This window comes from Microcebus murinus, chromosome 29 (assembly GCF_040939455.1).
Source record: "Microcebus murinus isolate Inina chromosome 29, M.murinus_Inina_mat1.0, whole genome shotgun sequence".
Taxonomy (NCBI): Eukaryota; Metazoa; Chordata; class Mammalia; order Primates; family Cheirogaleidae; genus Microcebus; species Microcebus murinus.
Window position 1 is genome coordinate 10,927,358 of NC_134132.1, and position 23,132 is coordinate 10,950,489.

The 23,132-nt window shown below is 44.1% G+C and overlaps 1 protein-coding gene across 3 annotated transcripts in view; it reads left to right on the forward strand.

Moving 5' to 3' along the window:
* The window catches only part of ABCG2 (ATP binding cassette subfamily G member 2 (JR blood group)), a 76,587-nt gene that overhangs the window by 27,603 nt on the left and 25,852 nt on the right, over window positions 1–23,132 (forward strand). For all 3 annotated transcript variants that reach the window (XM_075998740.1, XM_075998741.1, XM_075998739.1), the window contains exons 2-8: window positions 4,448–4,669; window positions 12,821–12,880; window positions 13,848–13,962; window positions 14,816–14,968; window positions 15,770–15,927; window positions 19,034–19,185; window positions 21,889–21,993. In XM_075998740.1, coding sequence (XP_075854855.1) covers window positions 4,467–4,669; window positions 12,821–12,880; window positions 13,848–13,962; window positions 14,816–14,968; window positions 15,770–15,927; window positions 19,034–19,185; window positions 21,889–21,993 — 946 coding nt within the window. In that variant the 5' untranslated portion in view covers window positions 4,448–4,466. The remainder of the gene's footprint in view (window positions 1–4,447; window positions 4,670–12,820; window positions 12,881–13,847; window positions 13,963–14,815; window positions 14,969–15,769; window positions 15,928–19,033; window positions 19,186–21,888; window positions 21,994–23,132) is intronic.

The following is a 23,132-nucleotide window of genomic DNA, read 5'->3' on the forward strand; positions in this document are numbered from 1 at the left end:
TGCTTTCTTCCTTGCTTTCTTGCTTTCTTTCTTTCTTGCTTGCTTCCTTCCTTCCTCTCGTCTCCTCCCCTCCCCTCCCCTCCCCTCCCCTCCTCTCCCCAATCTTCTACTCTCCTCTTTTTTTCTTTTCAATATAACGTGCTTCAGCTGGATTGCGTGCCTTGCTGATAACCTGTTTAATCGCTTGCTTTATGACTCATAAATTACTAAGGGCCTGCATCTTCCTGAGGAGGATAGTTAGAATCTTAGCGAAAACCGAAGCAGCTCTCTTAGGCTGTGTGAATGAATCACTCATGTTAGTCCTGTCACAAGGAGGGCAAACTCTCTCTATACTCAAACTTCTAAAATTGTTACTGGATTTATAAGTTGGAGCCCCATGTCTTGCGTGGGTGTGGGTGATCAATTTTTCTTGGGTCCTTTATTTTTATTTATTTATTTATTTTTGAGACAGTCTCACTCTGTTGCCCAGGCTAAAGTGTGTGCCGTGGCGTCAGCCTCGCTCACAGCAACCTCCAACTCTTGGGCTCAAGCGATCCTCCTGCCTCAGCCTCCTCCTGAGTAGCTGGGACTACAGGCATGCGCCACCATGCCCGGCTAATTTTTTGTATATATATATTAGTTGGCCAATTAATTTCTTTCTATGTATAGTAGAGACGGGGTCTCGCTCTTGCTCAGGCTGGTTTCGAACTCCTGACCTCGAGCGATCCGCCTTGGCCTCTGAGAGTGCCGGGATTACAGGTGTGAGCCACCTCGATCCGCCTAATCTGTTTTTTTAGTGCCGGTGTCTGATGACTTGAGTCTGGATTACCTGTGGGTCTATTTCTATTTTCTCATTTTTAGAACATCAGTTCCTGTTTTCTGGCATGCCTGCTTATTTTTGGCTGAACATTTGGACGATGATGTATCTTCTTTGAGGACGGATTTAACTTTCTTCTAGCAGACAGAGTCTGAGCAGATCACCTTGGTCAAGTAGAGGCTGGTTTTCTTTGGTTTGCCCGAATTCCCAGGGCATAGCCCTTCTGGGATCTCAAACTCGGGGGACCCCTTCTCTTTGCTGGACCCAACGATCTAACAAAAGTTTGTCTCCCTAGCACCGAGAGACTGCTGAAGAAATACTTGCTCAGAAATACTAGAGGCTTCAGGGAAAAGACTAGCAGCTTCTTCCTGCTGGATTCTGAGTATTGCCCCAGGCATGTACGATGGGTGCCTGTAAATACCTACCTTTGCTTAAGAGGAAGTGCACCTAGCGTTCCGAGTTTATTTCAGTGCCATCCCCTCCGTCCCACATCTTGCTTCCTCAAATCCTGGCTCCTTTGGTTGACCTCATCGGACAGAACTCTTGCAACAGTTGCGTCTTATATATATGTTTTTCTTTTTGAGACAGAGTCTCACTTTGTTGCCCCGGCTAGAGTGCTGTGGCGTCAGCCTCGCTCACAGCAACCTCCAACAACTGGGCTCAAGTGATCCTCCTGCCTCAGCCTCCAGAGTAGCTGGGACTATAGGCATGCGCCACCATGCCCGGCTAATTTTTTTTCTATATGTTTTTAGTTGGCCAATTCATTTCTTTCTATTTTAATTTATGTTAACTAATTTTAATAATATTTAGTAATATTAATTCAATAATATCTAATTTATTATTAATTTATTCAATATATTATTTGATATCGATTAATAGTTTAATATTAATTAATTTAATTATTATTAATATTTAATTTAATAATATTTAATTTCTTTATTCTAATTTATTTCTTTCTATTTTTGATAGTATTTATGTAATAGTATATAGAGTATTTTCTATATTTAGTAGTATTTTCAGGGCTAGAACTTACTCAGGCTGGTTTCGAACTGCTGACCTTGAGCGATCCTCCCGCCTCGGCCTCCCAGAGTGCTAGGATGACAGGCGTGAGCCACCTCGCCCGGCCGTGTCTTATATTTTTTGTGTACTTTTATTTTTTGTGTACTTTTATAGTTGTCCTTAGGAGGATGTCTTGTTTGGAATGACTACTCCATCATAGGCAGAGAGACAATTCTTCATGGATTACTTTGCCTTTTAGAAATTAAAACTAGGTTTATTAGCTGTGCGCGGTGGCTCATGCCTGTCATCCTAGCACTCTGGGTGGCCGAGGCGGGAGGATTGCTCCAGGTCAGGAGTTTGAAAAATTAAAACTGGGTTTATTGAAGTTAACATTTCAACCTGTTTCGTAAGTTGTTAAGTTTACCTTAAGGTCTTATTCTAATTACATCTTTTTTTTTTTTTTTTTTAAAGAGGCAGGGTCTTGGCCGTGGTGGCTCATGCCTATCATCCTAGTACTCTAGGAGGCTGAGGCAGGAGGATCGCTCAAGGTCAGGAGTTCCAAAGCAGCCTGAGCAAGAGCGAGACCCTTGTCTCTATAAAAAAAAAGTAGAAAGAAATTAGCTGGACAACTGAAAATATATAGAAAAAATTAGCCAGGCATGGTGGTGCATGCCTGTAGCCCCAGTTACTTGGGATGCTGAGGCAGGAGGATCCCGTGAGCCCAGGAGTTGGAGGTTGCTGTGAGCTAGGCTGATGCCATGGCAGTCTAGCCCGGGCAACAGAGTGAGACTCTGTCTAAAAGAGAAAAGAGAAAAGAAAAGATAGGGTCTTGCTCTGCTGTCCAGGCTGGAGTGCAATGGCCCAATCATAGCTGACTGTAACCTTAAACACCTGGGGTCAAGTGACCCTCCTCCCTTAGCCTCTCAAAGTGCTGGGATTATAGGTGTGAGCCACATTGCCTCACCTAATTAAATATTTTTAAAATTTCTTAGAATTTAAATATGTTTGTTCATGAAGGCAATGATTATATCATTGCAAACAATTTGAGAGTTTATTGTCTTGGCTGATTGAAGGTGATAACAACCAGAAATGTGTAGAGCTATAAATTCAGAGAAATTTCTCCTGTCCCTTAGTACTTGCCTAAGCCCCTTTTGGAAATAACAATGCCATAAACTCCCAAATTAAAAAAAAAGAAGATTATAATGATGATCATGTAGTCTGTACCTAAACTTTTTTTTTCCCTTTTTTTTGAGACAAGATTCTCATTCTGTTGTCCGGGCTAGAGTGCCGTGGCATCAGCCTAGCTCACAGCAACCTCCAACTCCTGGGCTCAAGCGATCCTCCTGCCTCAGCCTCCTCCCGAGTAGCTGGGACTACAGGCATGCGCCACCATGCCTGGCTAATTTTTTCTATATATTTTTAGTTGGCCAATTAATTTCTTTCTATTTTTTATAGTAGAGACGGGGTCTCGCTCTTGCTCAGGCTGGTCTCGAACTCCTTGGTTCAAACAATCGGCCTGCCTGGCCTCCCAGAGTGCTAGGATTATAGACGTGAGCCACCGCACCCATCTCTAAACTTGAGTTATATCATAGTATGCTTTTTAATCCAGGCAAGTCTAACCCTCACCTTTTTTCTGCTTCCTGAGTTTTGAGTAATTTTCATACTTTTTGTATTTACTTATATTAGGGTCCACTTACTTTTTAGGGATATATTTGACATCTAATTGGAGTTTATATATTCACAATTGTGTCTGCCTGTCACTATAGGTCCTGAGGGTGTTTTCATTACAGTGATATGGGCTGTTCAATGCAAATTAATCTACTCATTGCAGCACAGTTTAGAATGGACTGGTTTTAAATTTATTCTGTTTTATCTGAGGGAGAAAGCATTCAATTTCACCATAAAGTATGATGGGTTTTTCATAAATGACTTCAAGCAGGGTGAGGAAGTTTCCTTCTGTTCCTTATATATTGAGTGTTTCATTGTCAAAGGGTGTTGAACTTTTTCAAACTTTTTTCTGCGTCTATAGGGATGATTTTGTGGTTTTTGAAATGTATTCTATTAGGCCGGGCGTGGCTCACGCCTGTATTCCTGGCACTTTGGGAGGCTGAGGCAGGAAGATTGCCTGAGGCCAAGGAGTTAGAGATCAGCCTGGGCGATATAGTGAGACCCTGTGTCTACAAAAAACTGGAAAAATTAGCCGGGTGTGTTGGCCTGTACTTGTAGTCCCGGCTACTTGGGAGGCTGAAGCAGGAGGATCACTCGAGCCCAGGAGTTTGAGGTTGCTGTGAACTGTGATGATGCCACTACACTCTTAACCCAGGCTAGAGAGCAATAGAAATGTATTCTATTAATATGGTATATTAAACTAACTGACTTTCAGATGTCAAAGATGTTTTTCTGGGTTTAATCTCTCTTGATAATGAAGCATAAGTCTTTTTATATATTGGTATATTCAGTTTTCTAGTATTATTGGGACTTTTTGCATTTATATCCAGAGAGATAAGCCTATATCCTAGTATAGTACATACTACATAATTGTCTAGTGTATATAGTGTGCACATGTGTGTATATGCATGCAAATATTGTTATCCAGTGTTTACGATCGCGTTTATCTGGACTGTCAACTTACTATTGCTTTTCTCTCTACAGAAAGGCGAAAACTCTCCAGATGTCTTCTAATAATGTTGAAGTTTTTATCCCAATGTCGCAAAATAACACCAATGGCGTGCCAGGGACAACCTCCAGTGATCTGAAGACATGCAGTGAAGGAGCGGTGTTAAGTTTCCATGACATCTCCTACCGAGTAAAAGTGAAGAGTGGCCTTCTACGTGGCCGAAAAATAGTTGAAAAAGAAATACTATCAAATATCAAGTACGTGCATCAACTTTCTAAAAGATGGCTTTATCAACCTGCAGTGAAATTCACATGTTTTTTTCCTATGACCAGTAAAGCTGGTGTGAACGTTTGTGGACAAGTCTTTGTACAGACATACAAACACACACTTTTAATTTTTTTTGGCTAAACTAGGAGTGAAATGATTGGATCACAAGTTAAGTATATGTTTAACTCTCAAAGGAACTGCCAAAAAGTTTTTTAAAATAGCTGTACCATGTACATTAACTTTTGCTTGAGAAAATAATTAATGTGTCATTTAGTTTTTTCTGGCTGAGTTCTTGTGGTTTGATGGAAAGAGGCTTAGCGGTATATGATTTACTGATTTGTTTTTTTTTTTTTCTTTTTGAAACAGTCTCGCTTGTTGCCCAGGCTAGAGTGAGTGTTGTGGTGTCAGCCTAGCTCACAGCAACCTCAAACTCCTGGCCTCAAGCGATCCTCCTGCCTCAGCCTCCTGAGTAGCTGGGACTACAGGCATGCGCCACTATGCCGGGCTAATTTTTTCTATATATATTAGTTGGCCAATTAATTTCTTTCTATTTATAGTAGAGACGGGGTCTTGCTCTTGCTCAGGCTGGTTTCAAACTCTTGACCTCAAGCAATCCGCCCGCCTCGGCCTCCCAGAGTGCTAGGATGACAGGCGTGAGCCACCGTGCCCGGCCTAGACTTGTTTTAAATGAGTGGCCTGTTTATAGTAGCATATAATCTATAACAATTTACTTCTTTCCCTCTAGTAGGCAGAAAATACTTCAAATATTTAGCTAAAAAGTTATGCAGTTGAAGTCCAAAGTGATGAGAATTATTTGTTAATTTTTTTATTTAAAAAATAATTTAGTTGTCCAGCTAATTTCTTTCTATTTTTAGTAGAGACGGGGTCTCGCTCTTGCTCAGGCTGGTCTGGAACTCCTGAGTTCAAACAATGTGCCCGCCTCGGCCTCCCAGAGTGCTAGGATTACAGGCGTGAGCCACCGCGCCCGGCCCAAAGTGATGAGAATTTGGGATCCAAATCAGTACACATTTAATTATATGTTAAAAGCCCCCAAGTAACTGGTTTTCATTCTCTCCATCCAGCATTGAATTTGTCACGTGGTGGTAAGCCAGTGGGTAGGGAAATGAGCATTTCTATAGAACCTTCTCCTCCCAGCAATCGCTGTGATTTCACAGATGCTAGCCATGGGATTGTTAGTGTTTTTCTGAGTTCTAGAGGACTGAAGCTGATTCATCCCCTCTTGGTATGGGGAGTGAATTTGCGTTTAACTCAGACTTCGTGGCCTGTGTTTTTGGTTGTTTGTTTAACGGGGGGAAATATTTCCTCCTAGACAAAGCTAGCAACGTTTTCTGACTCTGCAAGGCTGGAGGAGTGTTTATAAGAACAAGCCCTTTGGCCCAGTGTGGCTGCAGACCTTCATGGAATCAGATGTTGCCTTCATGTTTTGCATGGGACGGTGGCCTTTTCTGTTGCTAGCAGCCAACCTCTTTTGGAGAACCAGGAAGTTACAAGAGAGGAGAGGAAATTTTTTTTGGGGGGGGAGGGAGGAGAAAAATGGGAATCTGAGACTTGAGTGGGCTGAGGCCAGGAGCTGTGCAGGATTAAAACCTTCTGCATACAGCAACACCTGTATCATACCTACTTCCTTGTCGCTTTCTTCTATAGCGGCAGTCCCTAACCTTTTTGTCACTAGGGACTGGTTTCATGGAAGACAGTTTTTCCAAGGACTGGGGGTAGGGAGTGTGGTGCATTGGTGGGGGGTGGAGGGTGGGGTGGAGCTCTGGTGGTGATGTGAGCCACCTTGGTTCCTTGACTGGTACCTTGGCCTAGGGGTTGGGGACCTCAGTGTGTTAAGAAACCCTGACTAAAGATAAGGAAAGGAATGAGGATGCAAAGCTTTCATCTTTTGCTTACATTCCTAGATAGAATTGACTGACTCTTTTTTCTTTTTCTGAGATAGAGTATACCTTTGCCACCTGGCCAGTCTCCCGGGGCTAGAGTGCAGTGGCGTCAGCCTAGCTCACAGCACCCTCAAACTCCTGGGTTCAAGCGATCCTCCTGCCTCAGCCTCCCGAGTAGCTGGGACTACAGGCATGCGCCACCATGCCCGGCTCATTTCTTTCGATTTTTAGTAGCGATGGGGTCTCACTCTTGCTCAGGCTCGTCTCAAACTCCTGACCTCAAGCGATCCTCCCGCCTTGGCACTCCCAGAGTGCTGGCATTACAGGTGTGAGCCACCACCACGCCCAGCCTTGACTGACATTTTGTGACAAAGCTGACAAGACATTATCTTATGAACGATAATAATCAAGAAAATGTTGGTCACATGAGATTTTCGTGCTGGGAGAGTTGGAAGGGAACAAATGATGTGACTATGTGCATGTAGGGTGAATCTACTTAAAATGCATACTGTGTCAGGGTATATTTATCAGTGCTTATCTTTTAAAGCTGGTAAATTAGTAACTTGATACACTATAAGTCTCATCTGCTCAAGGCTTCCCATTGCTGTTTATGGTCAGATGGTGTGCAGTTCAGCAGTGGGTGAGTTTGTCCTTACGTGCATTCATGGACTCATAAAAACACAGTTAAATCTTGCAATGCTTTCAGGTTTAACAGTTGGAAGGACACCCAGGACTGGTGTTCTCATTTATTTACATTTCTGGTTTAGATATCCATTAGAAAGGTCGCCCCTTTTTTGGCTGTAGTTTTTGCAATCTTTCTCCTGTCTGCTGGCTTCAACCAAGCACAGTCTCTGGGGTACAGAAGGGGCGGCTGTCATTTATATTATTTTTGATTCGCATTTGATAGCCACCGCCACCATGCAGATCGTTAACACATGTTCCGAAAGAGCTGATGAGATCTTGAGTTTTATTTTTCCTTTGGACTCTTTTGCAGTCTCACTTCTAGTAACTAAATAACTATTACCTGATGTCCTGTGGGGGCGGGGAGGAAGATAAAACAGAGTCTGACCGTGAGAATTCAGAAAGGTACGATTGTGCTAATGTAGGAAAAGTCTTTCTCTTCTCCCCAGCATTTGTGATTTCCTTCATCAATGCTGAAATCTATGGAAAAACTGCACATTCCAGTGGATGCCTGATATCCTGTAATCTCCAGGGAAATTCGTTATGCTGATTAGGGAGATTTTAGTTCCTAATTTATTATATTTTTATTTTATTTATTTATTTATTTTTTTGAGACAAAGTCTCACTTTGTTGCCCAGGCTAGAGTGAGTGCCGTGGCCTCAGCCTCGCTCACAGCAACCTCAAACTCCTGGGCTCAAGTGATCCTCCTGCCTCAGCCTCCCGAGTAGCTGGGACTTCAGGCATGCGCCACCATGCCCGGCTAATTTTCTATATATATTAGTTGGCCAATTAATTTCTTTCTATTTATAGTAGAGACGGGGTCTCGCTCTTGCTCAGGCTGGTTTCGAACTCCTGACCTCGAGCAATCCGCCTGCCTCAGCCTCCCAGAGTGCTAGGATTACAGGCGTGAGCCACCGCGCCCGGCTTATATTTATTTATTTTTTGAGACAGAGTCTCACTCTTGTTGCCCAGGCTAGAGTGAGTGCCGTGGCGTCAGCCTCGCTCACAGCAACCTCCAACTCCTGGGCTCAAGCAATCCTTCTGCCTCAGCCTCCCAAGTAGCTGGGACTACAGGCACGCGCCACCACGCTCGGCTAATTTTTTCTATATATTTTTAGTTGGCCAAATTAATTTCTTTCTATTTATAGTAGACACGGGGTCTCGCTCTTGCTCAGGCTGGTTTCAAACTCCTGACCTCGAGCAATCCACTTGCCTCGGCCTCCCAGAGTGCTGGGATTACAGGTGTGAGCCACGGCAGCCGGCCTCCCATTTCCTAATTTATTTTGAAATGATTCCAGATTTATACCTTGCAGGAACATAACCCTGTTTCACCCAGATCCCCCAACTGTTAATCTTCACTGCAGTTGTTCTCATCACATGGTAGTTTTTGTTCCCGTTGTCGTTAGTGTTTTTCTTGGAATTTAGTTAAGAGAGAGGGCTGTCCACACGGTGCTTCCTTAGCCCTGCCTGCTCCGGTGTGTGGCTTCCAGAAATAAGGACTCTCTCTTATATAACCACTCCATTGTCTGGGAGAAGCCAAGGGGACAGTTTGGCCTCACAGTGAGGACAGCAGTGGGTCCTCCTGATGTAGCTGGCCGACCACAGCGTCTGTGTCTCTCCTGTCTCATCATCCAGCCTGGTATTTTCTTGTCCCGTCTCACCCCAGGTGATGTTAAAATTGACCCCCTGGTCATGTTGGCGTCTGTCAAACTTCACCATAATGTCACCATTTCCCGCTTTGTAACTGATTAGTATTGTAAGGAGGGACAAGCTGGCATCGCCCCAGAATCCTGTTCCACGTGAAACTTAACCAGCTTCAGCCTCCACCCATGCCTCCTGCCTGAATCACCCGCCACTGCGTGATGCCTGCCAAAGGGTGGTTTTCCTGTTTTCATCAGCGCTCAGTTTGCATTCTACTAAAAGGAAAAAGCTTCCTCCACCATCAGCAATGGATTCGTGTTTTACTCAGTAGCCTAATGGGGGAATCAGAAAACTAGAGCAGGTTCTCTCTCTGTTGTTCTACTGGGAGGACTAGAAGACACGACAGAATTCCCAGCCCTAAATTGGAGCATGGAGATTGAGAAAGTGAAGATCGTGTGTGTGTGTGTGTGTGTGTGTGTGTGTGTGTGTGTTGGGGGAGGGGGGGACATTGGCCTCTCTTGGCCATGGACAAAACAAGACCAAGGGATTGACCAATATCCACTAAAATGTAATAGATGCAGCATGCATTCTTTGGGTGAGTTTCATTCCCCGTGTTCAGTAGGCGTGATGCGGTGGTTGTAAGATCACTGTGGTGCGTGTTGTGGGCAGGGGAAGGGTGCAGGGGGTGGAAACTATGACAGTTTTTGTTGGCAGGCCTTTATGGTGTACTGAGGGACGCAAATGCTGTAAAGTAGTAAACAAGGGTGGGGAGTGAGGCTTAAGGGGTGACAGAAGGGTGGAGGGAAAGGGCGGGGAGAGCAGTGAAGTGTGGATCGTAGACTAGAACAGGTGTCGTGGGCAGACTCTTAACACAAAGGGCCATAGAGTAAATATTTTCAGCTTTATGAGCCGTACATCAGTGTTGCAGCTATAGTGTTGCACAAAAGCAACCGTTGACAAAACGTCAACAAACGAACATGGCTGTGTTCTAATAAGCCTTTGTTTATGGAAAGAAAAACAAACAAAAACAGCTGACCATCTGTAACGTGTTGATCCCTGGACTAGAATGTAAACGCCACGAGGGCTTGGACTTTGTTTGTTTGTCTGTTTGGTTTGTTTTCAGCTCTGTCCCATGCCCTACAAGAATAATTTGTGCGTACGTAGTAGACGTTTGATGATTGCGTTGAGAGAGTGGAGTTGGAATTAGCCACTGCTCCAAATTGGAACTCTTTTTTTTTTTTTTTTTCTATTTTTTTTTTTTCTTTTTTTGACTGGACTTATTTCCTTCAGACAACTTGGAACTCTTGACGTTTGTTTAGTGCCAACGTAAGCCAAGCTCTTTGTCTTAGAGTGTTCCTATTCAGGCTTGGGTTAATCATTCCGGATTGCTAGGTCTTTATTTGAATAGATATTTTTTTTTTTTTTTTTAAGATGATGAGCAGGATGAAATGAATAGATATTTTTGACACCTGGAAAGATTTTCTGACGATGAAGGCTTAGGGCATAAGAAGCTTATTTATGGTCATTTTAGAAGCAGTAATTAGGTAGCTATTAATAAAGAAGATCCACCGAGAGCTGTAGGTGAATATGCCTTGAAAGTTTACCCCATCATGGGGGGGGGGCATGGGCAGTAAACGTAACCTTAACATTTATACCCCCATAATATGCTGAAATAAATAGAAATCCTAGCACTCTGGGAGGCCGAGGCGGGAAGATTGCTCGAGGTCAGGAGTTCAAAACCAGCCCGAACAAGAGCGATACCCTGTCTCTACTATAAATAGAAAGAAATTAATTGGCCAGCTAAGATATATATAGAAAAAATTAGCTGGGCATGGTGGCACATGCCTGTAGTCCCAGCTACTCAGGAGGCTGAGGCAGGAGGATCGCTTGAGCCCAGGAGTTGGAGGTTGCTGTGAGCTAGGCTGACGCCATGGCACTCACTGTAGCCTGGGCAACAAAGTGAGACTCTGTTTCAAAAAAAAAAAAAAAAGTTTACCCCATCATGAGCGTGTCTTTTATTATTAATACACCAGCAGGGAAAGGTCACTGAAAGAGTAAGAGATGTGTCTGTCACAGCTTGCACCCGGTTTACCTAATTTCATTGTATTTGTCCGGTGTTTCAGTGAGCGGTGCCTCAATCGATGAGCAAAGCAAGAGCACTTTGCCCTGGCACCCTTCACCCATTTTATAATTGCGACAGTTCGGGTACAACGGGCAGTAAATGATCCTCCCTGGTTTAAGCGCTCTGGTGTGGCCGCACTGCGCAGTGGATCACCCATGGCCATTGTATGGGACCATAGAATTGACCTCTTTGGTAATCATCATCTAAGAACGAAGTAGTCTTTGGCTTTGACCTTCCACTTGGAATAGATTCTCCTTTCTCTGCGGAGTATATTTTGATCTTACCAATATTCTATTTTTTTTTTTAATTTAATGTCGATACATTCTTTAAGGACATTCCCTACTGAAGTGATGTCTCCCACTTCTAAACTGAGAATTTTCCAGTCCATTTATCTGACACTTAACAAGGATGGACAAGATATATTTTCAGGGCATATATTTTACTTTTCCAGTTGGATGAAGACCTTTTTCTTTTTTTTTTTTTTTTTTTTTTTTTTTTTTTTTTTTTTTGAGACAGAGTCTCACTTTTGTTGCCCTGGCTAGAATGAGTGCCATGGCGTCAGCCTAGCTCACAGCAACCTCAAACTCCTGGGCTCAAACGATCCTCCTGCCTCAGCCTCCCAAGTAGCTGGGACTACAGGCATATGCCACCATGCCCGGCTAGTTTTTTGTATATATATTTTTAGTTGGTCAATTAATTTCTTTCTATTTTAGTAGAGACGGGGTCTCGCCCAGGATGGTTTCGAACTCCCAACCTCGAGCAATCCGCCCGCCTCGGCCTCCCAGAGTGCTAGGATTACAGGCATGAGCCACCGCGCCCGGCCTGTTTTTTTTTACAGTTAAGAACTATGATGGTGTTTTCTTTTTATTCTGAATTCCTTTATTCTGACCTTTGGATTTCTGCTTAAGATGTGTTGTTTCTTAGTCTGATTATATTTTCACAGTGAGATCACTTCTGCTGGTATTCTGTAATTCAGGTTTGTTAATTAATATTGTGCAGACTTAACTAGGTAGCAGATGAGGCTACTTAAAGGTACAATACTGACCATCAGACATTACTCAGAATGTAGCAGGTACTTGACAGTGTGAAAGAGGACTAAGTGTAACAGTTTCTTCCCATGACTCTGTTACTTATTTCAAGGATCCTTGAATGTTGGATGTGTCATTTTCCAAAAAGTGTAAGTGGGTTAGAGAATAAGTAAAAAGGAGTTAACCTGAGCCATTTTTCTTAAAGGTCCTGACTACTGATTAACATCCTTTGTCTAGCACTCTGGGAGGCCGAGGTGGGCAGATTGCTCGAGGTCAGGAGTTCGAAATCAGCCTGAGCAAGAGTGAGACCCTCGTCTCTACTATAAATAGAAAGAAATTAATTGGCCAACTAATATATATAGAAAAAAATTAGCCGGGCATGGTGGCACATGCCTGTAGTCCCAGCTACTCGGGAGGCTGAGGCAGGAGGATGGCTTGAGCCCAGGAGTTTGAGGTTGCTATGAGCCAGGCTGATGCCACGGCACTCACTCTAGCCTGGGCAACAAAGCAAGACTCTGTCTCAAAAAAAACCAAAAAAACATCCTTTGTATATTACACTTCTATTAATCTTTTTTTCTTTAACAGTTGTTTTGGGCTTATTTTCTGTCTGTGATTTCACCAATTTTCATTGAGAGTGTATTCAGTGCAGAGCCTAAAAAAATTTTTTTTTATTTGTAGCAAGAAGGTTACATCTATGTACAGATCCTAAACTAATAGAACCCAATTTAAAGTAGAATAATAATAAATCGGTGTATTTTTGTGTTACAGTGGGATCATGAAACCCGGCCTCAATGCCATTCTGGGACCCACAGGGGGAGGAAAATCTTCGTGAGTATGCGAGAGAGTATACGTGGGCTTTCTCTGCCTGGTTTTAGTGTGCTCTTAAAAATCACTTTTTGGTGCACAGGTATTCGTTGAGCGTTTGCTGTGCCTGTCTGGTCTAGTTCTAGGCACTGTGGGTAACATGCAGTTGTGCTAACGTGTGATTATGTCTCAAGCACCAGGAAGTCGTGTAAGGTCGGCTTCACTAATAGGGCACGATACGGTGATTATTAGCATACAGTGGTTGACCGTGTTGTGAGCTAATGGGGAGGAAAAGGAAGGGGATAATAGAAGTGGAGAGATGGCGCAGAAGGTATAAGTGAGGGCATGAGTCTTGGATGAAAGAGCCCTTTGCCCTTGGGATCACCAAGGTCAGACAGCTGGGAGGGCCACAGGGGAGGTCTGTGCTGGATTAGCTCATGGTGTCTTTTTTTTTTTTCCTTTGGAAGTGAATCTGCACCATGGTGTCTTTTGTTTGGGGCCTTTATTGTAACCTATATTTAAAAAGGAAGGCAAGAACTTTAAAAATACATTCAATTTTAGTAGAACTGTAGAATTTTTTGATTTTTGTTTTTTGTTTGAGACAGAGTCTCACTCACAGCAACCTCCTGGGCTCAAGCGATCCTCCTGCCTCAGCCTCCTGAGTAGCTGGGACTACAGGCGTGCAACACCATGCCCGGCTAATTTTTTTCTATGTATTTTTAGTTTTCCAATTAATAGCTTTCTATTTTTAGTAGAGGCGGGGTCTCGCTCTTGCTCAGGCTGGTTTCGAACTCCTGACTTGGAGCGATCCTCCCACCTCGGCCTCCCAGAGTGCTAGGATTGCAGGCGTGAGCCACCTCGCTCAGCCTAAACTGTAGAATTTCTTGAGCAGTTAATTTTGTAACTTGATCAGAATTTAGATTCGGGGTAGCTGAGAGATACAGCCAGTGTTGGAGGAAAAAGCCCTCACAACATGTATTTCCTTTTACAGGTTATTAGATGTCTTAGCTGCAAGGAAAGACCCACATGGATTGTATGGAGATGTTTTGATAAATGGAGCACCTCGACCTGCCAATTTCAAATGTAATTCGGGTTACGTGGTACAAGTAAGTATTAGTGGCTTTCATTTTTGGTCTCCTCTGTTTCTGTATAGGCACGTGCTTTGGCTGGCAGTTCAGTGTGCTTCGGAGCCAGATTTCCTTACACCAGCTTTTCAGTCTCCCATAACATTCAGGGTGGCTTTAAGTGAAAAGGCAGGAAGAATCTGGAATATGACCCTGGTAAGGGCAAGGCTAGGTTTTGTTTTTTGTGAGACAGAGTCTCACTCTGTCACCTGGGCTACAGTGCCTTGACATTGGCTTAGCTCCCAGCAACCTCCAACTCCTGGGCTCAAGCGGTCCTCCTGCCTCAGCCACCCGAGTAGCTAGGACTACAGGCATGCGCCACCATGCCCGGCTAATTTTTTTGTCTCTATATATTTTTAGATAGCCAATGAATTTCTTTCTATTTATAATAGAGACAGGGGTCTCGCTCTTGCTCAGGCTGGTCTCGAACTCCTGACCTTGAGCAATCCACCCGCCTTGACTTGCAAGGCTAGTTTCTATACCATTTCTGAAAGATACTACTGTCATCCTTTTTTGTCCCTCCCTCACCTTTTTCCCCCTAGCCTAGAAAGATGTTTTGGACAAATCCTTGCACAAAGCAGTCTGGAAATGTCTTCTGGTAGTCCTCATGATCACCTGCCTTCTGTTTGGGTGTACGGATAGGGGATGGAGATCATTCTGTGAGCCTTTGCAGCTGTCTGCGTATGGGATCATTGCCACTTGCAGTTTGAAAGTTCATCGTTCACTAGAACTTTACCTTAGCTGTGATATTTAAGCGGATTAGGTCACATAGACTAAAGAGTGACGGTCTTGGGAAAGGCTTGGCGTGTCCTGTTAAAATGCCACTTTGCCTTAGGATGACGTCGTGATGGGCACTTTGACAGTGAGAGAAAACTTGCAGTTCTCAGCAGCTCTTCGACTCCCAACGACTATGACAAACCATGAGAAAAACGAGCGGATTAACAAGGTCATTCACGAACTAGGTCTGAATAAAGTGGCAGATTCCAAGGTAACGTGGAGAAAACTGATAAACACAATAGCGAATAGGCCCTCCTTGGTGTGGATGAAATGACTTTTTATTAAGAAGTTTTCTAGGGGGAGGGGGGGCATGGGCAATATATGTAACCTTAACACTTGTATCCCCATAATACACTAAAATAAAATTAAAAAATTAAAAAAAAAAACCATCGGGGAAAAAAAAAAAGAAGTTTTCTATAATGTGTACGGTCAAAAGTGGCTGCTAGCCAGGCTTGAGGGGACACACCTGTAGTGCCAGCTACTTGGGAGGCAGAGGCAGGAGGATCCACTCAAGTCCAGGAGTTCCAGGCTGGGCTGGGCAACATTGGGAAAGTCTATTTCTTTAAACAAACAAATAAACAAACAACTCCTGGGCTCAAGCGATCCTCCTGCCTCAGCCTCCCGAGTAGCTGGGACCACAGGCATGTGCCACCATGCCCGGCTAATTTTTTCTATATATTTTTAGTTGGCCAATTAATTTCTTTTTATTTTCAGTAGAGACGGGGTCTGGCTCTTGCTCAGGCTGGTCTCGAACTCCTGACTCTGAGTGATCCTCCCGCCTCGGCCTCCCAGAGTGCTAGGATGACAGGCGTGAGCCACCACACCTGGCCTACATAACTGTTAAAAAAACACGGGCTTTATATCAGGCTTAGCCATTTATATTAGCTCTGATCTGAGCCTCAGTTTCCTTATGCTACAGAAGCCTACTTCGTCTCCCAGAGGTGGCATGTGTTGGGGGCTCACCAAATGGGACTGGATGTTATTACTGATAATTGTAATGTTCGCATTTTAGGTTGGAACTCAGTTTATCCGAGGTGTGTCTGGAGGAGAAAGAAAAAGGACTAGCATAGGCATGGAGCTAATTACCGATCCTTCCATCCTGTTCCTGGATGAGCCTACCACTGGCTTAGACTCGAGCACAGCGAATGCTGTCCTTTTGCTCCTAAAAAGGTAAATCCTGTGGGAACATCATTCTTCATGTACTGTCTGATCGCCACTAGGTGCCAGATATTCTTAGTGGAGGGGATTCAGATCTGAACAATTTTTCCCTTCCTTATTGGAAGGAAACAGTCAGTTAACAAATGCTGCGTGTTAGCAAGAAAAACCAAACAGGTAAGAGTGTAGGCAGTGATGGCTGTTGTGGGGGTGGGGGTGTTGGTTCATGTAGCAGGATGGTCTGGAACAGATGTCCTCAAACTATGGCCCGCGGGCCACATACGGCCCACCGAGGACATGTATCTGGCCCGCCTAGTGTGTTTGCCACCGCTGCCTGTCCTGCTTAGCAGCCAGCTCCTCCCGGGCCCACAGTGCGCACTCTCTAATGGTCTAAGGGACAGTGAGCTGGCCCCCTGTTTAAAAAGTTTGAGGACCCCTGGTCTGGAGGGACCTCGAGGATGTGGGGGTGGGGGAGTGAGACCTGGGTGTCCCGGATAAGAGTTCTAAGAACACATGTAAACACACACCTATAACTATTGCTGTATCTGTTGGTGTATAGTTAGCAAAAAGCCCATGAGTTTTTCGTATTTCTCATTCCAATCTAATACTCCACTTTTTTTTTTTAATGCTTCATTCTTTCCATGTTTGTAAATGATTTTTCAGACAGTGAGAAACCTGGCTCCCATTTTCTCAGTATATTTACTTTCTTGCTCTGTTAGCTGACTTAATTATTCAGTGTAAACAATCTCCCATTTGCTCTGGCTATTCCCTCTGTCCTCCTGGAACCTCCTCCTCTGCCCCATTTTTTTTTTTTTAATTTTTTTATTTTATCAGAGAAGGAGCTGTCCATTTCTGGCCTATTTTTTTAAAGCTGCCACACACATTGCTGTCCCCGTCACTGCCTTGCTTCCTCTGAAGCCCAGGACCTCGTAAGCAAGTCTCTTTGCTGGGACAGGAGAAATGGCAGGATGGGAAGGTGTCTGTGTCTAAGGTTTTAGACATCCTGGGTTTGAGATGTGATGATGGCGAGTACCAGGTCTGGAGTTCGGTTTCATTTAGACAAGATATCCATGACCGCTTAATTATCTGTAACTATTTGAACAGTGTCCATTAGCAAATGATGCATTGATAGAGAATACTGTTCATATTTTCTTTATGTTTTGATCTGGTGAGCACATAAGCTCCCTTCCTCACTTAGGAAGGCTCTATCTCAGTTCTTCCCAAGCTCCAGTGTGCATTCTTTTTTTTTTGAGACAGAGTCTCACTCTGTTGCCCGGGTTAGAGTGTCGTGGCATCAGCCTAGCTCACAGCAACCTCCAACTCCTGGGCTCAAGCGATCCTCCTGCCTCAGCCTCCCGAGTAGCTGGGACTACAGGCATGCACCACCATGCCCGGCTAATTTTTTGTATATATTTTTAGTTGGCCAATTACTTTCTTTCTATTTTTAGTAGAGACAGGGTCTCACTGTTGCTCAGGCTGGTGTGTACACACACACACACACACACACACACACACACACACACACACACACACGAGCGCACGCAGCCTCTTGTTCTGTAACACTGAGTATCTTGTAGTTTCCGAATAGACCTTTATGTTCCATTAACTTTATTCACCTTCCTCCTCCCCCTCCCTCCCTCCCTGCCTGCCTTCCTTCCTTCCTGCCTTCCTTCCAGCTAAGAAAAAGTACTTCCTTCAGTACTTTTTCTTAGCTTAGTCCTGCTGGGCCTTTTGATACTCTAGACTGGGCTATAAGTCTCCCATTTTGCTCACAGAGGAGCCCTGGGCTACTTCTAGTCCACAGTGTATAGAAATTACTGTTCTGCTGGCCTGCTCCTCTTTGAGGCAGAGCACCCTTGTATATGCTGCTCGCATACAGCAGGTGTTTAGAGAATGTTTCTATTGAGGTGATTCTTCTCATAAAATATATTTATTTATTTATTTATTGAGACAGAGTCTCGCTTTGTACCCAGGCTAGAGTGAGTGCCATGGCATCAGCCTAGCTCACAGCAACCTCCAACTCCTGGGCTCAAGCGATCCTCCTGCCTTAGCCTCCCAAGTAGCTGGGACTACAGGCATGCGCCACCATGCCCAGCTAATTTTTTCTATATATATTAGTTGGCCAATTAGTTTCTTTCTATTTATAGTAGAGATGGGGTCTCACTCTTGCTTAGGCTGGTTTTGAACTCCTGACCTCGAGCAATCCACCCGCCTCGGCCTCCCAGAGTGCTAGGATTACAGGCATGAGCCTCAGGCTGGTTTTGAACTCCTGACCTCGAGCAGTCCACCCGCCTCGGCCTCCCAGAGTGCTAGGATTACAGGCATGAGCCACTTCGTCTGGCCCAAAAATATTTTTAATAGTAACAGTTTTGAACAGTCATGTTGGTCTTTAATTCTCCCGCTCTTATGTAGTGACTTGTGTGCAAAGGTACTTTGTGCTGTCTTGACCATGGAATTAGACCAGAGATCAAATCCCAGCCCTGCCCCTCAATTTCACCCCATGGCCGGTTTGCTTAACCCTTTAAGCTGTATCTATAAAATTAAGGTAATAATAATATTGCGAAAATTAAGATGAGGTTATTTCTAAAGTATTTAGCAAAGACATAGTAAGTACTCGGTAATGTTCATTGTATCATTAGGGCAGAAGAATGAAAACTGATTTCTAAGGAGCCAGAAGACCGAAGTGATAAATGAGAATGGGGCATATGACTTTTGTTTTGTTTTGTTTTGTTTTTTTAATATTTAGACCATAGTTAGTTTTCAAACTTGAGTGTATATACGAATTACCTGGGGTGCTTTGTTAAAAACTTAGCCTCATGCCCAGAGATTCTAATTCAGCGTCTGGGAAGACTGCCTGGGAAATCTGCATCTTAAATAAACATTCTAGGTGCTTCTAGACTGTTGATACAACGCATTTTGAAAATCCCTTATTCTTTTTAAATGAAAGCATCGAATTCAGGTTTCCTAACCAGCAGGTAGACAATATGAGATGAAAAGTTAGTAAAAGAAACCCAAGTTGAAGTAGGAACAAATGATCTAAAGGCGGGAATAAAAAGTATTTTACCAAGAAGTACACGTTTCAGATGTTTAATGACTTGTTATTTTCTCGCTTTTAACTTAGGATGTCGAAGCAGGGACGAACCATCATCTTCTCCATTCATCAGCCTCGATATTCCATCTTCAAGTTGTTTGATACTCTCACCTTACTGGCCGCAGGAAGACTGATGTTCCATGGGCCTGCCCAGCAGGCCTTGGAGTACTTTGCATCGGCAGGTACGGTTGACTGTTCCATGCAGTAAGGCTTTTCACCAATGGAGTCCCGACAGAGAGCGGAGGGCGTTGTCACAAGTACTCTGCCATCTTTGGGTAGACATGCTGTGGGTCCCACCATTCCAAAACGTCTGTGGTCTGTTTGGTGCTGGAATTTTGCTTCATTTTTGTTTTTTTTTTTTTTTTTTTTTTTATTGAGACAGAGTCTCGCTTTGTTGTCCAGGCTAGAGTGAGTGCCATGGCGTCAGCCTAGCTCACAGCAACCTCAAACTCCTGGGCTCAAGCAATCCTTCTGTCTCAGCCTCCCGAGTAGCTGGGACTACAGGCATGCGCCACCATGCCCGGCTAATATTTATATATATATATATATATATCAGTTGGCCAATTAATTTCTTTCTATTTATAGTAGAGACGGGGTCTCGCTCTTGCTCAGGCTGGTTTTGAACTCCTGACCTTGAGCAATCCACCCACCTCGGCCTCCCAGAGAGCTAGGATTACAGGCGTGAGCCACCGCGCCCGGCCCATTTTTTTTTTTTTTTTTTTTTTTTTTGAGACAGAGTCTCACTTTGTTGCCCAGGCTAGAGTGAGTGCCGTGGCGTCAGCCTGGCTCACAGCAACCTCAATCTCCGGGGCTCAGTGATCCTATTGCCTCAGCCTCCCGAGTAGCTGAGACTACAGGCATGCGCCACCATGCCCGGCTAATTTTTTGTATATATATTTTTAGTTGGTCAATTAATTTATTTCTATTTTTGGTAGAGACGGGGTCTCGCTCAGGCTGGTTTCGAACTCCTGACCTTGAGCAATCCGCCCGTCTCGGCCTCCCAAAGTGCTAGGATTACAGGCGTGAGCCACCACGCCCGGCCCCATTTTTGTTTTTTTGAGATAGAGTCTCGCTCTGTTTCCCTGGCTAGCGTGAGTGCCATGACGTCAGCCTACCTCACAGCAACCTCAAACTCCTGGGCTCAAGTGATCCTCCTGCCTCAGCCTCCCCAGTAGCTGGGACTACAGGCATGTGCCATCATGCCCGGCTAATTTTTTCTATATGTATTACTTGGCCAATTAATTTCTTCCTATTCATAGTAGAGATGGGGTCTCGCTCTTGCTCAGACTGGTTTCGAACTCCTGACCTCGAGCAGTCTGCCCGCCTCGGCCTCCCAGAGTGCTAGGATTACAGGCTTGAGCCACCGTACCCGGCCCTGAATCTGACTTTGATGGACCAACATTTGTAAGAATTCTGGACCGCCTGGTTCTTTGCATTTCAGATTGAAATGTGAGATTTTTTGTGAGACACAGTCTCGCTCTATTCCCCGGGCTAGAGTGCCGTGACATCATTCTGGGCTCATCATTCTGTAGCTGGGACTACAGGCACCTGCCACCATGCCCGGCTCATTTTTTCTATATATTTTTAATTGGCCAATTAATTTCTTTCTATTTTTTTTTTAGTAGAGACAGGGTCTTGCTCTTGCTCAGGCTGGTTTCGAACTCCTGACATTCAGCGATTCTCCTGCCTCGGCCTCCCAGAGTGCTAAGATTACAGGCGTGAGCCACCATGCCCGGACGGATTTTTTTTTTTAATGGCTCATGCAGTCTGCTTTATTTAAAAGATATTTGGATATGATGAGAGATGATTTTCCATGACCTCATATATAACTTAAAATATTCATTAGCTATTTTTCTTAATTCATTTTTTTTTAAATCTCTTTGTCATTTAAAATAATCAGGCACATATGGGTTTGGGAGGAGTGTAGGGGAGATGAACCCAGGAGTCAGACTTCAGGCCGAGTTGAGTTCAGATTCTCACACCATTAGAAATGGAGGTAATAGTTCGAGTGTGCCGTGCTGGTCATGTTCTTTCGAGAATGCTACTCTGGGGACTTGTTCTCTTTCTGGAATTATGGCAGCGTGACAGTTAATTTGGACATCAGAAGTTAGTATGCAGAAAAGCAGTCATTACTGATGTTGGTAGTGCCAACCTGCCAATTCTCTGGGTGAACGCAGACCGCACAATGCACCTGGACTTTTTTTTTTTTGAGACAGAGTCTCACTCTCTTGCCCACACTAGAGTGCCGTGCCATCAGCCTAGCTCACAGCAACCTCAAACTCCTGGGCTCAAGCAATCCTCCTGCCTCAGCCTCCCGAGTAGCTGGGACTACAGGCACACGCCTTCATGCCCGGCTAATTTTTTCTATGTATTTTTAATTTGTCAATTAATTTCTTTCTATTTTTAGTGGAGACGGGATCTTGCTCTTGCTCAGGTTTCGAACTCTTGCCCTTGAGCGATCCTCCCGCCCCGGCCTCCCAGAGTGCTAGGATTACAGGCATGAGCCACCGCATCCGGCCTGCACCTGGACTTTTAATATTTTTTTCTTGTACCTGTATTTAGATTTTTGAAGAAGTGCTGCTAAGCACCAGAGCATTTTGGTAGCTGTTTCAGGTCTCGTGAATTATGATAGGTAAGATTTCCTGAGAGTTCAATGTTTGAGGGGTTTTTTTTTTTGGTCTGGGAAATCTAGAATTGTTGAAGTGTTGTGAATATACAAGAAGGAAGGGTAAATAAGTGTGGGGAGAAGGGAGAAAGGAAATGAGGGCGAAATTGTTAGATTCTGCCTCTTCTAGCCTCAGCTCACTCATCCTCTAAAAGTGAGTCCTCTTTATTTTCTAAGACCGTCATCCGATGTGTGCCCGGGCGCTGTCTTCTTTCCTTAGGTTACCAATGTGAGCCCTACAATAACCCTGCAGACTTCTTCCTGGATGTCATTAATGGAGATTCAACTGCGGTGACATTAAACAGGGAGGAAAACAACCATGAAGGTATGTGAATCTGTTAGCTTCAACAGATTTTTTTTACCTAATTAGATTGGCTAAAGTTTAGCCATGTGGTGGCTCACACATGGCTTAGCTAATGCAGTCGTCTCATGCCAGTCAACACAAAGATTTTGTTGTCCATGAGTGCTGTGGGTGTTTTTTATTTAATTTATTAATGAGCATTTATAAACAGGGTCTCGCTCTGATGTTATCATAGCTCACTGCAACCCTAAACTCCTGGGCTCAAGCGACCCACCTGCCTCAGCCTCCCGAGTAGCTGGGACTACAGGCATGTGTCACCATGCCCGGCTAATTTTTAAGTTCTTTTTGTAGAGATAGGGTCTGCCTGTGTTGCCCAGGCTGTTCTCAAACTCCTGGCCTCAAGCGATCCTCCTACCTCTGCCTCCCAAAGTGCTGGGATTATAAGTGTGAGCCACCACACCCAGCCTGATATTGTTAATTTTAAGAGGAGTTTTCATTAAAGGAATACATAAAGGCTCATTGTTTATGTAGTGTATTTTTTTTTTTTTATTGAGACAGAGTCTCACTCTGTTGCCTGGGCTGTAGTGCCGTGGCATCAGCCTAGCTCACAGCAACCTCAAACTCCTGGGCTCAAACGATCCTCCTGCCTCGGCCTCCCCAGTGGCTGGGACTATAGGCATGCCCCACCATGCCCAGCTAAGTTTTTCTATATATATTTTTTGTTGGCCAATTAATTTCTTTCTATTTTTAGTAGAGACGGGGGTCTCATTCTTGCTCAGGCTCGCCTCGAACTCCTGACCTTGAGCGATTCTCCTGCCTCGGCCTCCCAGAGTGGTAGAATTACAAGCGTGAGCCACCGGGCCCGGCCTATATAGTGTTTTTAAAATAAGAAATCTGTCACTTTGTGAACATAGTAGGAAATAAGGACCAGATTTTTATATTAAAAATTATAACCCCCTAGGATAAGAGCTCTACTTTAGAAGAATTAGGGTCTAAATGGTTAGGAAAACACCAGTGGGTTTGTTATATCCATACAATTATGGCAGTAGTGAGGCTAATTTGCTATATTTCTCTTTTGTGTAAAGCAATCGAAAGCCAGTCATTTTTTATACTTGAGCTTTAGAATTAAGGCGTTAGGGAGGAAACCAAGAAAGCGTTCATAG